Source organism: Aulonocara stuartgranti, assembly GCF_965226115.1.
Source record: "Aulonocara stuartgranti genome assembly, chromosome: 19".
In the NCBI taxonomy this organism is placed as follows: domain Eukaryota; kingdom Metazoa; phylum Chordata; class Actinopteri; order Cichliformes; family Cichlidae; genus Aulonocara; species Aulonocara stuartgranti.
This window is the reverse complement of record NC_138955.1, coordinates 12,987,210-13,004,302: the sequence shown is the minus strand read 5'-3', so window position 1 is coordinate 13,004,302 and position 17,093 is coordinate 12,987,210. Positions and strand designations below refer to the sequence as shown.

General features: G+C 37.2%; 1 protein-coding gene across 4 annotated transcripts; it reads left to right on the top strand.

Annotated features, from left to right (window-relative positions):
- Positions 1 to 2,414: 2,414 nt before the first annotated feature.
- Positions 2,415 to 7,292, top strand: LOC309695333 (M1-specific T cell receptor beta chain). 4 transcript variants are annotated; one of them, XM_082515897.1, is made up of 5 exons: positions 2,415 to 2,774; positions 6,067 to 6,423; positions 6,510 to 6,536; positions 6,727 to 6,833; positions 6,956 to 7,292. In XM_082515897.1, exons 1-5 carry the CDS (start codon positions 2,687 to 2,689, stop codon positions 6,980 to 6,982), a joined length of 606 nt encoding a protein of 201 aa, XP_082372023.1. In that variant the 5' UTR covers positions 2,415 to 2,686; the 3' UTR covers positions 6,983 to 7,292. The 4 variants fall into 4 exon arrangements, with proteins under 4 accessions (XP_082372023.1, XP_082372024.1, XP_082372021.1 ...); XM_082515898.1 differs by lacking the exon at positions 2,415 to 2,774 and adding an exon at positions 4,047 to 4,266; XM_082515895.1 differs by lacking the exon at positions 2,415 to 2,774 and adding an exon at positions 5,147 to 5,480.
- Positions 7,293 to 17,093: the final 9,801 nt, after the last annotated feature.

The window sequence follows — 17,093 nt, the reverse complement described above, 5'->3', positions numbered from 1 at the left end:
AACCACTGAGAAAATACTAAATGTAGAGTTTTGACCTTGGTTTGTATTATAAAGAGCAATTGTGCTCTGTATTCATTTGAAAGTTAAACATTTGGAAATTGAGGGCTGAGAAATGTAAAGAATGTCTTGTTGTATCTCTCAGTGAATTTTGCTTACTGATAACTGATTGGATAAAGCACCTGTGACCACCAGAGATGTCACCTCCTCTGAGCAACTACAAACACAAATAAAAAAGTCTCTTTGTGTTTTTTCTGCCCTCCCTTCCTGCTTCTTTTCTTAGCTGTCACAGAAATAGCAGCAGTCAGGTTGGAGCGCGTTCATCCGTCAGTCAGCCCGACCTGCACAGCTGCGCTCACAGGCAGACAGAGATGGAGGCTGAGATAGGGAGAAGCGGGGTGGGGGAAGGAGAGAGGAGAGAACGAAAAAGACGCAAGGTTTTTGTGTGATGCTTTTTCACCGTGGGGACAGGGGGCCACGGTGATACAATCCCATAGAGCCGTCGTACAAAAACCTCCTCCCATTAAAATGCATTGTGAAGACTGCTACATGCAACTTAAAACGTTGTTAGAGCGGAAAAATCACTAATCTGAAGGTGTCGGGGATGGAGGAACACTTTGGTAGTGAAAAGTTGTTTAAATGTAGAAATTTTAATGGAATTTTTTTTTTCTAACTTGTTGTTCATAGGAGCAACATTAGGATGTCTGTGCTGTCATCTTGCCACACTAAACAAATTTGGACAATGTGAAGCTCACCCTCGATGTTTTAAGCCTTTAAAGACCATCTGAATTATTAGAATACATGTAAACTGGATGTTTCTGGAAAGATTTGAAAGTTTTTTGCAGAGGGCGACATCAGCGTGACTCTGGAACTGAAGCTTACTTTGGAAAAGGAACAAAACTCACTGTTTTAGGTAAGTTGGATATCTCAAAGCTTCGGTTCAGTCGATTATAATTAAAAGGGTGTAAATGTCAGCATAAGAGTGAAGGAAAAATTTGTTGTTAAAAACAGCAGAAATATTAAGCTGAACAGAGAACACTGTGAACTACAATGATCCTGCTTACTTTGGCCAAGGAACCAAGCTGACAGTTTTAGGTAAAAATTTACTTCCATTTTTTGATAAATATGACTTTGGCTACAGCCTCAGTGTTAACATAAATGTTCATTAATACTAACTAAAGGTTATTCTGGTGTAAAAAGAGTTTCATGCTGAGTATTTTGCACTGTGACCAACACACAACCTGCTTACTTTGGCCAAGGAACCAAGCTGACAGTTTTAGGTAAATATTTCATTTTACTACAGTTTTTGATAAATATGACTTTAACTATAACCATAGTATAAACAGAGGTATCCATGAAGACTATCCTTAGAGAGGATTCGGATACAAAAACAGTTTCATGCTGAGTATTTTGCACTGTGACCTACACTGAACCTGCTTATTTTGGCCAAGGAACCAAACTGACAGTTTTAGGTAAATATTTTACTTCAGTACTGTGTTTTCTTATATGTCACTTTAATTAGAGCCTTAGTATAGAGAAAACTTCTAGTAAATAGGATTTTCAAAGATTAGTCAGATCTAAAAAGTTTCATGCTGAGTATTTTGCACTGTGACCACTTCTGATCCTGCTTACTTTGGCAAAGGAACCAAACTGACAGTTTTAGGTAAATATTTCACTTTACTGGTGTGTTTTGTGAACTGTAAATTTGTTTAGAGCCTTAGCATTGACAAGAGTATTAGTAAAGACTATTGTCTAATAGAAAAAGAGTTTCATGCTGAGTATTTTGCACTGTGACCAACAACCAACCTGCTTACTTTGGCAAAGGAACCAAACTGACAGTTTTAGGTAAATATTCCACTTTATTTCTGTGTTCTGATAAATGTACCTTTATTCAGAAGCTTAGTACTGACAGGATTATTAGTAAAGACAATCCTCAGAGATAATTCTGGTGCAAAAACAGTTTCTTGCTGAGTGTTTTTGCATTGTGTCAGGGCAGCGAAGCTTACTTTGGAAAAGGAACAAAACTGACTGTATTAGGTAAATATTTCACTTCACTAATCTGTTCCAAAAATGTACCTTTCATCAGAGGCTTAGTATTGACAGGATTATAAGTAAACACAACCCTCAGGCGTGAAAAGAGTTTCATGCTGAGTATTTTTGCACTGTGACAATGCTAACGAAGCTTACTTTGGCCAAGGAACCAAACTGACAGTTTTAGGTAAATATTTCACTTTATTTCTGTGTTTTGATAAATGCAATTTTGATTAGAGCCTTAGTGTTGTCAGAAGTATTATCAAAGACGTTTGTCAAAGGTTATTCTGGAACAAAAAGGGTTTCATGCTGAGTATTTTGCACTGTGAACACTGGCAATCCTGCTTACTTTGGCCAAGGAACCAAACTGACAGTTTTAGGTAAATATTTCACTTTTTCCTCTGTGTTGGATGAATATTGGTTTGTTTAGAGGATTAGTAAAAGTGCTGGCAGAAGTATGAGCAAAGATTATTCCCAAAGAGAAGTGTGGTAGAGAAAGAGTTTCATGCTGAGTATTTTGCACTGTGACAAACACCGAAGCTTACTTTGGAAAAGGAACCAAACTGACTGTATTAGGTAAGTAAAGCATGGAAATAATCAAATAAATGCATGAAGATGTTCAATGGTGAAGCTGCAAAAATAAGTTTAAGGAGCTCAGATGTTTAGAGTGCTTTTTGACATTAAGCCTGAGCGCTGTGTCAATAGAGAAGCTTATTTCGGTCAGGGAACAAAACTGACTGTTCTTGGTAAGTAAAACTTTTCTCTTACATGAATTCAACACAGAAAAAATTAAAACATGTTAAAGGGCAGCTGTTGCTTCAGATTTTCTTTCTTAATAGTAGCTTAAATGCTTAAAGAAGCAAAGTGAAAGAAGCATCGTGATGTTTTGAGCACAGATTAAGTTCACTGTGCCTCTGGTGGTTATGAAGCTTTCTTCGGTGGAGGAACAAAATTAACTGTTTTAGGTAAGAAAGAAAAATTATACATAAAGTTTGTAATAAGATTTGGGCCAGAGGAATAACTAATATAAAAAACTTTCTTACATAAGCAGCTTGGTAACAAACTTACTGTACTTGGACTCGTTATAGTCTGAGCTCAGTGCTTTTTGTTCAGAAGCTTAAACACTGTGCCAATTATGAAGCTTATTTCGGCCAGGGAACAAAACTGACTGTTCTTGGTAAGTGAAAAATCTAAATGTATTTTCATAAATATAGTTAAACTAGTTAAAGCTGACAAAAGTGTTTCAGTAAGGTGTTTGGCTTTTAAACTGGTGAAAACAACAACAACAACAAAAACACCACCAGTCAAGCACATTTAGAGTTTTTAATTTAAAGAAAAGTAAAAGGAAACTTCATTATTTTTTATGAAGAGACCAAAAAATGAAGATGCAAAGTAGAAACAGCATGTTGGGCTGTTTTGAGCACTAATTAACTTCACTGTGACTCTGGTGCTGGTTCAGTGGTTTACTTTGGTGGAGGAACAAAATTAACTGTTTTAGGTAAGAAACAAAAACTATAACATGAGTATATGTATGTCTGCAGTAAGGTCTTGGTGACATTAATCCAAATAGATGTTAAAATTCCCAAATGGAGTCATTATTAAACAAACTGTATTTGAGGTCTCTGTAGTCTCAGCTCAGGGCTTTTTGCTCTGAGGTTTAAATGCTGTGTCAGAACGAAGCTTATTTCGGGCAGGGAACAAAACTAACTGTTCTTGGTAAGTGACGAATCAAAATTTATTCTCATAAACCTGTCAAAGTAAAAGTAGTTAAAGCTGAAAAAAGTGTTACAGTAAGGTGTTTGGCATTTAAACCTGTAAAAATATATGTAGATTTTTAATTTAAAGAAAAGGAAAAGGAAACTTCATTAGTTTTTATGAAGAAGATTAAATGAAATGAAGATGCAAAGTAGAAACAGCATGTTGGGCTGTTTTGAGCACTAATTAACTTCACTGTGACTCTGGTACTGGTGCAGAGGCTTACTTTGGCGGAGGAACAAAATTAACCATTTTAGGTAAGAAATAAAAACTATACATGAGTATATGTATGTCTGCAGTAAGGTCTTGGATACATGAATCCAAACATGTTATTTTAGTTATCCCTGGAGTGGAGTCTTTTTTGAACAAGCTTAATATGTTTGAGTTCTCTGTAGTCTCAGCTCAGGGCTTTTTGCTCTGAGGTTTAAATGCTGTGTCAGTATGAAGCTTATTTCGGGCAGGGAACAAAACTAACTGTTCTTGGTAAGTGACGAATCAAAATGTATTCTCATAAATGTTTCAAATTAAAACCAATTAAAGAATAAGTGTTACCTGAAAAAACAAACACAAACATTTTGCATTATATTAAACTTGTAAAAACTTGGAACAAAAAGAGGAGTGCAGCATATGTGGGGTTTTTAATTTAAAGAAAAGTAACATTTAGTTCATTAAAAGCAAGCAAAGAATTAAGAAACAAAGCAGAAGCAGCATGTGTTGAGCTGTTTTGAGCACTGATCAGGTGCACTGTGACTCTGGTACTTCAGAGGCTCACTTTGGTGGAGGAACAAAATTAACTGTTTTAGGTAAGAAAACATTTTAAAGTTCACTAAATAAAGTTGAGGACTGATTTTGTTGAGCTGCCTCTAAAAAATCTACCTCTTTAAATTTACACCAAACACGCAGGTAGCTAAAGTCAAAGTCTTTACATGTAAAAAAGTGACAGTTGGAATCATTTCCATGTGGCAAAGCTAAAGAGAGGCACTAGAAAGGGTTTTTGTCACAGTACAAAGTCTGGAACTAAACTCACTGTTTTAGGTAAGAAAACTTGCAACAAAACTCAGCTGGGCTTTACTCTCATGGTGTTTATATGTTGGTTGAATGACAACATTTAGTATGTGGTTCATATATATATTTTGTGATGGTAGTGAACAAGAAGTTTAAAACATGAAGTTTTCTTGTAGAAGTTAAAGTGATAAAAGTGTTATCAGTGTTCTCCAGTAAAAGTACTGTGCCTATGAAACATTGGCTCTGCGCCCAGAATATTGTTCTCACACTCAGTTCTTATCAGCTCTGTGAAATACTGTGAGTTTCCAGTCAGAAGCTTATTTTGGAGATGGAACTAAACTCACGGTTTTAGGTAAGAGTGCAAAGATGGATTAACATTAAAGTAATAATTTCTGATGAAATATTCATTGGGATCCTTCTGTAAATTAGTTGGTTTCAATGTCTGTTATTTTAGATTTGTGCATTTCCAAAATTAATTCTCTTGCATGGTCAAAATTTGCTTAATAATGCTACAAGCAGATGATTTTCCTCAGGTCTTTTCTATATGTTTGGGTGTAAAGGTTGTTTAGCACTGAAAAAGAGAACAAAGACAGACAGCAGCTTTCTAGAGCAGTTTTTTCTACAGCAGTTTATCAGTGTGAACAACTACGACCCTGCTTACTTTGGCAGTGGCACCAAACTCACAGTACTGGGTAAGAATAGTGCATAAATACTTGTTTTTAGAGATGTAAAGATGTCGTCATCCATGCTGTAAACCCTTAAATTGCATTTTAATGAGTAAACGTCTCAGAATGTGTCCGAAAACTGTGATATTTGGAAGAAGAAAAAAAAGACCTCAAGTCTGGAAGAATATTTGTGTTATGGAACAGCTGGCAGAAAAGTGCAGTTTTGTTTTATCAAAAAGTGATTTGAAATGCACATGGCAGAGTAATCGTTTTGTGTATGAACTAACAAATGCTTGAGGTGAATCCAAGTGTTCTAAGTCTTGTGAGTTTTTGTGGCTGTGACTTGGCATTGTGCTCTGGCACTTATCCTCCTTATTTTGGAGAGGGAACCAAGCTAACAGTTCTGGGTAAGATCACCACAATAATTTTGTAATAAAGAAAATGCGAGTTTTCTAATCTGAATTAATCCTTTGTGTTAATATGTGTGGAAAAAAAGTTGGCCTGCATGTTTTTGTGCGTTAATGTTTATGTTTGCCTGGCATGTGCACAAGATCTAAAGGCAGTTTTAGTCATGTGTGTTAATGTGATTCTTCTTTGTCCTTTGTCCTTGCAGAAGAAAACAGTAAAATCACTACACCACAAGTAAAAATACTGGAACCTTCAAAACATGAGTGCAGAAACAGCAAAGACAAAAAAAGGAAGAAGACCCTCGTCTGTGTGGCCTCTGGTTTCTACCCTGACCATGTCGAAGTGTATTGGCAAATGAATGGGAAAAATGTCACCGATGGTGTGGCAACAGATGAAGCTGCAGAGCGGATTGAAACCCCCCCTGTATCCTATAGAATCACAAGCAGGTTGAGAGTTTCTGCTAAAGATTGGTTCACGGAGGGAAAAAACTTTTCCTGCATTGTCAGTTTCTACAATGGAACGGACACCACCAAATATTTAGGTGAAATATCTGGTGTTGAAGGTAAGTTTAGGAGCACAAAATGATCCATAATTGATGACATGGGAAATGAATGTATTCTTTTCTAATTTATTTTATTCTTCCATTAGATAAAGAAGATGGAGGCATGGGAAGAGGTAAATACATATTTTGTGGTTTTATTACAATTCAAATCATCATCACAAGCACAAACTTAAAATCAGTGTATGTAAGAGACTGTTAAATTAGAATTTTCTAAAAGTCTAAACACAATCTGTACTGAAAACTGCCTCCACAAAGTACACTGAACATTTCCCCTGTGATATTTTTTTATTTATTCTTTTACAGAGAAATATTTGATGATCACAAATAAAGCCAAACTCTCCTACGCCGTTTTTATCTTCAAGAGCTGCCTCTATGGAGCCTTTGTTGGATTTTTGGTCTGGAGGCTGCAGGTTTGTTGAACATGAACTCCAATTACATTACATTGTCCTAAAAAAATAAAAACAACAAAAATAAAAGCAAATACAACTGTTTGCTTGGCATTAACACAGATTGTCCTTTATGTGTGTTACAGAGTTCACCAGGAAAACGTAAAAAATAAGAGCTGAGCTGTGGACTGACCAAAGATTTGGGACTTGGATCATTTATGTTTTTTGTAAATAAAAATTATAAAAGATGCTGATTTTATTGCCACAACTTTGTGTGCTGCAGGCCATTTGCATAGAGGAAAAGATGCATGCAGGTCTATGCAAAAATGTTAAATCTTCATATAGTATTAAAGCTAATGCATGAAAGTAAGTTTGGCTAATTTTAGTTTTGTTTTATTGTGTTTATGAAACACTGGCTGTATTCTTGCTGAACAATTTCCACTTAATGCTTCATTTTCATATCAATAAACATTTATGAGAGGATCTTTTCAGTCATTTCTTTCCTTTTGACTTTGCCTTTCCCCCCTCTCTGCACCCACATCTCACCTCACACAGAACAAGATTTTTTCCAGAGATAAAATGCATTCTTTCCTGTTTGCTGATCATGACTGTTTTCAGAGAAGTCAGTTCCTTTTCTTCCTACATAATAATGAAGCATCTCAACTCAGAAAAGCTTCAGAAGTTGGTTCATTTTTGGTCATAAACATAGAAATTGAAAGGTGATGTACATTTTCTGAGAAACGTTGCTATTTTAAATACATAATGACCTTTTTAAAGTAGGCTGTTTTTCATTGTTTCTGTTTTCACTTTGCACATATAAGTCAGTTTTATTACATTTTGCATTCTCTTTATGTAAAAAGCTGTCAGTAGGAAACTATAAGAATGTGAGTGTACACGTAACAACAGTCATCTGTGTACTAAAGAAGGCCAAAGCAAAAAAGTCAAACCAGGGCATGAAACCCTGCAGAGGAGTAAAGTGCAACAGCAGAGGAGAGGATGTGGTCACAGAGCAGCCTGCAGCTCGCTCTCTGTGCTGAGAAACGACGGAGGTGCAACCTTCCACTTTACCACAACCTCCGGCTCACAGTGTGCACCTGCAGCTTTGCACCGACCCCCCCACTCTGCACATCAATGAGCAAACAGATGGAAAAACTTCCATTTCTGTGTTAACCAAAGCAATAAAATTACAACACCTACAACAGCTCTTAAGTCTGATGTGGAACAGATATTTCTATTTGAATCTTTTTAGTTGGAGCAGATAAGAAATGTAAAGTTAATTGTGCTGCTGTCAAATGGCAACTATTTTTTAATGCATGCTTAAGCAATGAAAAAAAAAAAAACCCCACTGAGGGTGTTTGAGTGAAGGCAGTTACACAATAGCTTTTGTCTAAACCGTTCACTACATCTTGTTTTTCTTGTCAGTGCCCCGGTGAGATGAAGAATGTGTTCTACTTTCCTCATTTGCTTCCTTTAAAAACATGTTTGCGGTTGCTCCTGTCAGATAAACAGAAAATAACATCTGTGAGGCAGCAACGGAAATATGGAGCTATAAACATGTGCAAGATAATTATAGCTCCTTTGGGAAACCTTGATCTTTATAGGTGGAAATTTTCCATATCTTTCATAATTTAAATGTAAATATTTATGATTTTAGAATAACAGAGCAAAGATAATGCATTCCAAAAACTATACAATAACTTAATAATCAACTGTATTTGAAGATTCAATTAAAAGAGAGAACTATGCAATCTAAAGTATAGTTATTTTGGTCATTTTTATAATGGCTGTAGAGAGCTCAAACGGAAACATCCTGTAACAAAAGTATTCAAACTGCAGAGTCTCACACTGACAATGTATTTTTGTTTTTGTGTGTTTTGTTTGTGTACAAATATTTTTCAGGTAACAAAGAAATGACAATAAGAAAGTTTCCTAGAACACTATGAATATGCATTATTATTGCTTTTTTTCTATCACATTTACCAAGAGAGGTAACTCATAGGATAATGTTTGTTACATAAAACTAAAGGTGAAATAAAAATAATAAAAAACAGATGCTAACTCACTTCAGCAAAAACACAAACAAGATGCTGCATCCTCATGTTCAGTTCCAAGCAGGGACTCTGCAAAACTCTTGAGGCACCCTTCTTTATATTTTCCTAAGAAAATGGGAAATAGGTGCAGACATTTATTGAAACATGCAAACATAGAGCAGAGCCAGGCTTAGGGAGGGAAAGCCTAGCAAAGTGCTCTGGGGACAATATGGAACTAGGACCCCTTTAAGATATGACGGGCTTGATTTTTCTTTCACCTTATATGTGAAGAAAAGAATTTCAAATTAAATTCAGGATTTAACACTGAGCCAATGAAGAGAAGCTAATATGGGAGTAAAATTATCTTTCTCATCCCTCATTGCAGCAAGAGCACTAAAAATACGAAGCAAAAATTATTCTAAAAAGTGTGGCAGCGTGTTTGGGATTGTTGGGTTGTTGATGCTGAAAAATGAATCTGTTTCCAATAGTATGTGTTCCAAATGGTGATGAAAAGCAGACTAAAATCTATCACGTTTCACGTTTTCTATGTTCTTCGTTCTTTCAATTTTGACAAGATCTCCAGCACACAGTTTCAATGAGAAATCATATAGAGAGATAAGATAGATTTTCCACACTGGGGAAATTCTATGCTTTTGAACAGTCTGATAGTAATAAATGTATAAAGATACAATCTAAAATTGTTTCATTCATCCCTTGAGTTAGGTACATTTTTGTGCATAAATGACTCAGGTGTTTAGTGGTGTTAAGTAGAAACAAAAACAAAAACATCTTGAAAGAGGCCCAATCATGTTTCTCCCACTGAGAACGCTACGTCCAGATGAACAGAATCAGTCTTTTTGGGAAAACCAAAATAATTCTTCTGAACCAGGACAAAGACAGGTACAAGGACTAGACTGAAAATAAGTCATGAGAGAAAGCAGCCAAAGTTGAGCCAATGTTCAACAAACTAGAAAAGAACTGGGAACTATTGTTCAAGACAACAAAAATGCAAACGGAGGGGTGGTCTTAGACTTCTGCACATCACTGTAAACGAAATCTTAGTTATGCTGCATGACCCCTTGTGGTACAAACTCATGTTTTGTATTCAGAGATGCAAAAATAGTGACGAAGACATCATCGATTCAATTCAGTTAATCTATCATACATTAGAAGCAGCACATTTATTTTGTGTGGGTACTGAAGTTGTATTACAGTATTTATTACAGTATTATTGCAACAGTTACATCTGTTACACTTCATCCAAAAAAAAAAAAACCCCACAAAAAACTATTAGAAATTATATCAGGCAAAGGGAATGCTGATTCTTCATTATATGTATACTTCTTAAAAGAAACAAAGAGGCACAACAGATGTGTAGATTCTATGAAAAATGAGCAGAATTTCCACAATATTATTTCTTCTTCCTCTCCAGCTAACTCTTCAGATCCATTTATTGGCACCGTTTGACGGCATCCTGACAGTTATACTCACCTTGTCTGAGCTTCTGCTCAGTGAAGTCTGTACATGTGTACAGTCTGCAGGATTCAGCTCAACAGATCTCAGGGTGACCTCTGCTGGATAAACCTGCGCGACAGCAGTCAAAGCATAAAGTCTCTGACAGTGATTTCAAGGAGAGTAAAGTAAGAGTAGAGTTCTGCTCATGTAAACTGTTGTCATGACTTAATTTAAATGTCCAAACTGGCCTTTGAAGCAGTTTGTTGTTGAATTCAGAGCATGTATGAAAATCAACTATTGCAAGTTTTACAATCATGAAATACTCACAAACTCCTGCAGACATCTTCAAAAAAATTCTAAGATACTTCCCAAACTAACTGTACTTGAAGGAGCTGCAGAAGACACCTTTTAAGGAAATAAGAAAAGGGCTACTTATACTCTTGCTTGCAATTTCCCCAGTATGCCTATTACCTACTAATAAAATTAGCTGTTCTTCTATAAGCCATAGTGTCTGTTCTCACCCACTTTCACAGAAGTGTCAGCGTTTTCTCATCTTATGTTTTAAACAGTCTTCATTTTTCTTTTTTAATGTATATTGGACTAGATGCAAGATAATAAAAAATTATTAGGGAAGCTGGGGAATCTGATGATTCAAGCTTTTACAATGGCATTTACAGAAACCTGTTAATGTGCTTTTATTGTATTTATTTGTTCAATTAGAACAATTTATATGTATAAAAACTTCCCAGACTTCAATATTTCCTTCTTGTTTCCACATCGTTAGTCTACTGTTACTACATTATTACTAAATTATGATCGTAAGTGTTATTCTTTACATCTTTAAGCACTAATGTGTGTCTGTGATTTTGAAAAAAAAAAAAGGATAACCAAACATTGTATCGCATGATGAGATCAAATATACTGGGATGTACTGAAGGGGGATCCACAATACCACCACGCCAACATAGTTACTGACAATTCACAGTGCAGGGACACACTCACCAGCAGGTCTTTATTTAATCTGTGTGAAGCTGTGACAACATGGAATTCTGCACTGTTATACACACGCAGGTTGTGTTGATTGGAATGATGACAGACAGACCCCCATACTGTCGAAATAGAGACACAGCAGAGAGCTGAACAAAAACTTCTGCAAGTTGCAAATTAAACAGATTACTGTTAAAGAGATTAGAGTATTTTTGCTTTTAAATTACATTCTTTTTGGTTTGTGTACTGTATTCTTTGATATATTCCTAACATAGTCTGAATATTAAAATGAAACATAACAACTACAATTAACTTGTCTCAGAGAAGAGTGACAACCACCTGCACCAACCACATTCAAAGATTTACTGATTACACTGTTTTAATTTATATTGATAAAAAATATATTAATTATTGGCAAAATTACGTTAATCAAAAATCAGTTTCAACTCTTACTATACTCATATTTATATACAAACCCAGCCTACAGAAAGAAAGCATGTTTTACATCAGCCCACATGATCAATGTGGCACACTGCAGTGACACACCTACCTGTATATCTTCATATCAGTGTAACTACACTGACAGAATAAAGACACTCTTAGTTTTAGAACATGGCTATCACCAGACACAGTCTGCTCAGCTTGTTGGTATCTGTGCTCTGGATAAAAGGTATACTAGTGTAAGACTATCATGCATATTCTAGAAATCTAACATTCTGGGAAACTGTCTTCTGCAAGAGTTAAAATGTTTACTTCTTTAACTTTCACTCCTCTACACACAGGTGGTGCTGATGGAAGTGATGTCCAGCAGACACTCAGTCTGTGGGACAGGGAGGGTAAAAGTGCAACAATGCAGTGTAATCACACGAAGGGTAGTGACTATCTCTGGATGTACTGGTTCAGACAGCTACCTGGAGAAACCATGACACTAATTGTGTTTGCAACAACGGGCAAAAAAGATAATGAGCATGACTATGGAGATTTTGGCACAGAGAAATTTTCAGCCAGCAAGACTGTTGCTGAGACTGGGACATTCACAGTGAACAAACTGGAGCCAAAAGACCAAGGATGGTATTTCTGTGCTGTGAGTAAACACAATGATACAAACAGAGCAGAGAGCTGAACAAAAACCTCTGGGCAAAGTTCCCATTACCTGCTCTGCTGTAGGGAAACCTCAAGTACAACCACACACAGTCTAACTATAATCTGATGCACTCAAATATGTCTGCAGTAACGTCAAACCTCTGTCATTGCCTGATCTATTGAAAATAATTCACATAATCATAATCAAAGGTACTGAAAAGAATTAAAGTTAATGTACTGGGATGTCCTGAAGGGGGACCCACTGTACCACTATGCTATCAACATCACTGACAATTCACAGCGCAGAGACACTCCCATCAGCAGCTCTTCATTTAATCTGTGTGAGACTGTGGCTCAGTTTCTGAGCAACAAAAGATGGATGTCATCATCAATAAACAAGTTCTCTTCACATTGGCAGTCTTCTTGCTGTGGGAATTGGGTAAGTTGCAACAAAATCAACATTCAAACTTATATAGAGTTGCATTTGTCATGCTGCAGTAAATATACTTTAATCATATTTTGATATGATGCTGAAGGATGTGAGCAATCAAAGTTCAATATGGCATTCTGTACTGTTATACACACATAGGTCACGTTGATGGGAGTGATGTTACCCAGACCCCCATACTGTGGAAATATCAGGGTGACAGTGCAACAATGAGCTGCAACCATACAAAGGGTGATCTCTATTTCCAGATGTACTGGTACAGACAGCTGCCTGGAGAGACAATGAAACTAATTGTGTTCACAACAAGAGGGAAAAAAGATGATGATCAAGACTTTGGAGAGTTCAGTAAAGAAAAATTCTCAGTCACCAAGCCAACTGCTGATAAAGGGACATTCACAGTGAAGAACCTGCAGCCAAATGACAAAGGATTGTATTTCTGTGCTGTGAGCCAACACAGTGATACAGACACAGCAGAGAGCTGAACAAAAACCTCAGTGCAATGTTCACAACTGTTACATAAACGGTAGGGGGACCTCAGACACCACAAACATTCCCAGATATAAATGGTTTTCCCCATACATGTTTCTGGCACAGTTACTAACAAAATCACAGAACAAGATTAAATAGTGCAAAGAGAATTGCAGCAGAAGTGATCAATTAGATGAAAATATTGCTTCACACTGTTAAATATGCAGTCACACATAAGGTTGTATTATTACAGTGAAGCACCTGGTGTTACAAGATAAAAATATTCAAACACATTCCCACCTGTGACTCATCTCTGCTGTCATACCACACCTCCAACACAGAAAAAGACTGAGTCTGTTCTCACAGTGTTATCAGAACACAATGACGTTCACAGCTGCTCTCATCAAACTGTCTGCAGCTTTGCTCTGGTTTGGAGGTATGTTTCATCGTGATGCTGAAGACTAGATAACCTGTGTCTTCAGCTTTAATCTAATGCTAAAATTTCGTGGTGTTCATGAGGCACTGTATCATAATTTGATTTTTCACACCTACAGGTCTAACTGATGGGAGTGATGTCTCTCAGACTCCTCTGCTATGGAAGTCAGAGGGTCAGTCTGCCACAATGACCTGCAATCACACTAAGAATTTTGATTACTCTCAGATGTATTGGTATCAACAGCTGCCAGGACAGAAAATAAAGCAAATTGTTTTCACAGCTCCAAAAATTCAGCATACTTATGAAAGTGGCTTCAGTGAGGAAAAGTTTCCAGCAACAAAGATCAGTTATGAGACTGGATCTCTGACAGTGGAGAAGCTGGTGCCTGGAGACAGTGGAGTGTATTTCTGTGCTGTGAGTAAACACAGTGATGCAGGTGGATTAAAGAGCTGCACAAATACCCAGACTACAGTTTCACAATGAACTGAAGACATCAGTGTGTTTAATTATCTGTAGGGGGCACTCAATGCTCATTGTTCAGATTTACAGTCATACTAAGCAATATCTGCAGTAACTATGGGTATGCAATCATAAAACTCCTCTGCAATCTGGACGCATAATTTTCTTGTGCTGCTACAGTCAGAATGAACAGAAAAATAAGCATAAATACACAAACAAATCACAACATTAATTTTGGACAAAGAGGAAAGTATACTTACCTTCAGTGTTAATTGTACGATATTTACGCTCACACACCCCTCACGATCAGTGTTGGGGAGTAACGGAATACATGTACCGCCGTTACGTATTTAAAATACAAAATATGAGTAACTGTATTCCGTTACAGTTACCGTTTAAACAGGTGGTATTCTGAATACAGTTACTTTGTTGAAATAAATGGATTACACTGCGGTACTTTCCTGTTTCATTTTGTCGCGGGTCAGGACTGTTTGGGTTTTGTTTGACAGCTACGTTCTGTTGTTCCAGGCGGCAGCGTTGCGGTTGCCATGGTTACAGGGCGACACTCTCTCTCTCTCTGCGACTGTGTGTTTCCTGGGTGAGAGAGCGCCTTTTCGTTGTTGTTGTTGTGCTAAGCTAACAGGCAGAATGCTACAAGCATAGCTCTAAAGAATGTAGCATCATGGGCAGTGTAGTCCGTGTTGCAGGGAGAATGGACTGCCATACACGTTATGTGTCTGTGAGCGAGGAGGGAGAAAAAGGGGAGTGGAAAGGTACGAGTTGTCATCGAGCAAAAACGGGAGCTGGAAGCATGTAAATATAATAATAACCACTGCAGCCAAGAAGAGTGCCTGACGAGCCCAGTTGTAAGTAAGCTATTAAGACTCGACTGTACACCGTGTTCGTGTTTTCCTCCGAAAACAATAAGTTCCGTTGGAGCAGCCTTTCAACGCCTCTCTCTGTCTCTCGCAAGAAAAGTTGACCCACACAACAAAGTAAAGCTATTTTTCGGCTACGAGCCTACAGGGACCCCGCCGTATTAGTCAGAGGTCCCTTTACTACAGTTCGGAGTCGCGGACCTTCAGTAATAGTAATAAATCACACAGCAATAGTACATTCACGTTGTTGTAAAAAGCATGATAATATATTAAGTAATCCAAAGTATTCAGAATACGTTACTGTCATTGAGTAACGTAACGGAATACGTTACAGAATACATTTTGGGGCATGTATTCTGTATTCTGTAATGGAATACATTTTAAAAGTAACCTTCCCAACACTGCTCACGATATATAAACAAACTTTTAGAAATTGCCTTCCAACAACACACGTGAAATAAAAACCAACACACATGTAAATGAAGACTGAGTTTGGTCTCACTTTCTCCTGATTTACCTGAAAAAAATGTAATTAAATCGGATAGCTGTTTGTTTTAAGAAGGATTGTGCTTATCATATTGTTGTTCAAGATCAGAACTGACCACATGTGTTGTATCAGGTCAGTTAAAGCCTGATTCCCCAAAATTTTAAAGAGACGCTTGCTTCAGTTGAGCAATTCTCACGTCACCAAACTCAACCAACCGACTTCACAGAATGTCACACACTGTGACAGTGACACACCTACCTGCAACTCTTTATAGCTGTGTAACTACACTGGTAGATGAATGTGACTCTCAGTTTTAGAACATGACTATTATTGGACACAGTCTGCTCAGCTTTTTGGTATTTGTGCTCTGGATAAAAGGTAAAATCCAATATTATTCTAAAAATCAGAAATGAACAAACTTTATGAAGCTGTCAACTGCAAGAGTTTAAATGTCCACCTATGTAACTAGTACTGTTATACACACAGGTCTGACTGATGGAAGTGATGTTGAACAGACACCCTTACTGTGGGAAAGGGAAGGTGAAAGTGCAACAATGTGGTGTAATCATACAAAGGATGCTACTTATCTCTGGATGTACTGGTTCAGACAGCTGCCTGGAGAAACCATGACACTAATTGTGTTTGCAACAACGGGAAAAAAAGATGATGAGCATGACTATGGGAATTTCAAAAAAGATAAATTTTCTGCCAATAAGCCTGTTGTTGAGAGTGGGACATTCACAGTAAAGAACCTGAAGCCAGAAGACAAAGGATGGTATTTCTGTGCTGTGAGCCAACACAGTGATACAGACAAAGCAGAGAGCTGAACAAAAACCTCAGTGCAATGTTCACAACTGTTACATAAACGGTAGGGGGACCTCAGACACCACAAACATTCCCAGATATAAATGGTTTTCCCCATACATGTTTCTGGCACAGTTACTAACAAAATCACAGAACAAGATTAAATAGTGCAAAGAGAATTGCAGCAGAAGTGATCAATTAGATGAAAATATTGCTTCACACTGTTAAATATGCAGTCACACATAAGGTTGTATTATTACAGTGAAGCACCTGGTGTTACAAGATAAAAATATTCAAACACATTCCCACCTGTGACTCATCTCTGCTGTCATACCACACCTCCCAACACAGAAAAAGACTGAGTCTGGTCTCACAGTGTTATCAGAACACAATGATGTTCACAGCTGCTCTCATCAAACTGTCTGCAGCTTTGCTCTGGTTTGGAGGTATGTTTCATCGTGATGCTGAAGACTAGATAACCTGTGTCTTCAGCTTTAATCTAATGCTAAAATTTCGTGGTGTTCATGAGGCACTATCATAATTTGATTTTTCACACCTACAGGTCTAACTGATGGGAGTGATGTCTCTCAGACTCCTCTGCTATGGAAGTCAGAGGGTCAGTCTGCCACAATGACCTGCAATCATACTAAGAATTTTGATTACTCTCAGATGTATTGGTATCAACAGCTGCCAGGACAGAAAATAAAGCAAATCGTTTTCACAGCTCCAAAAATTCAGCATACTTATGA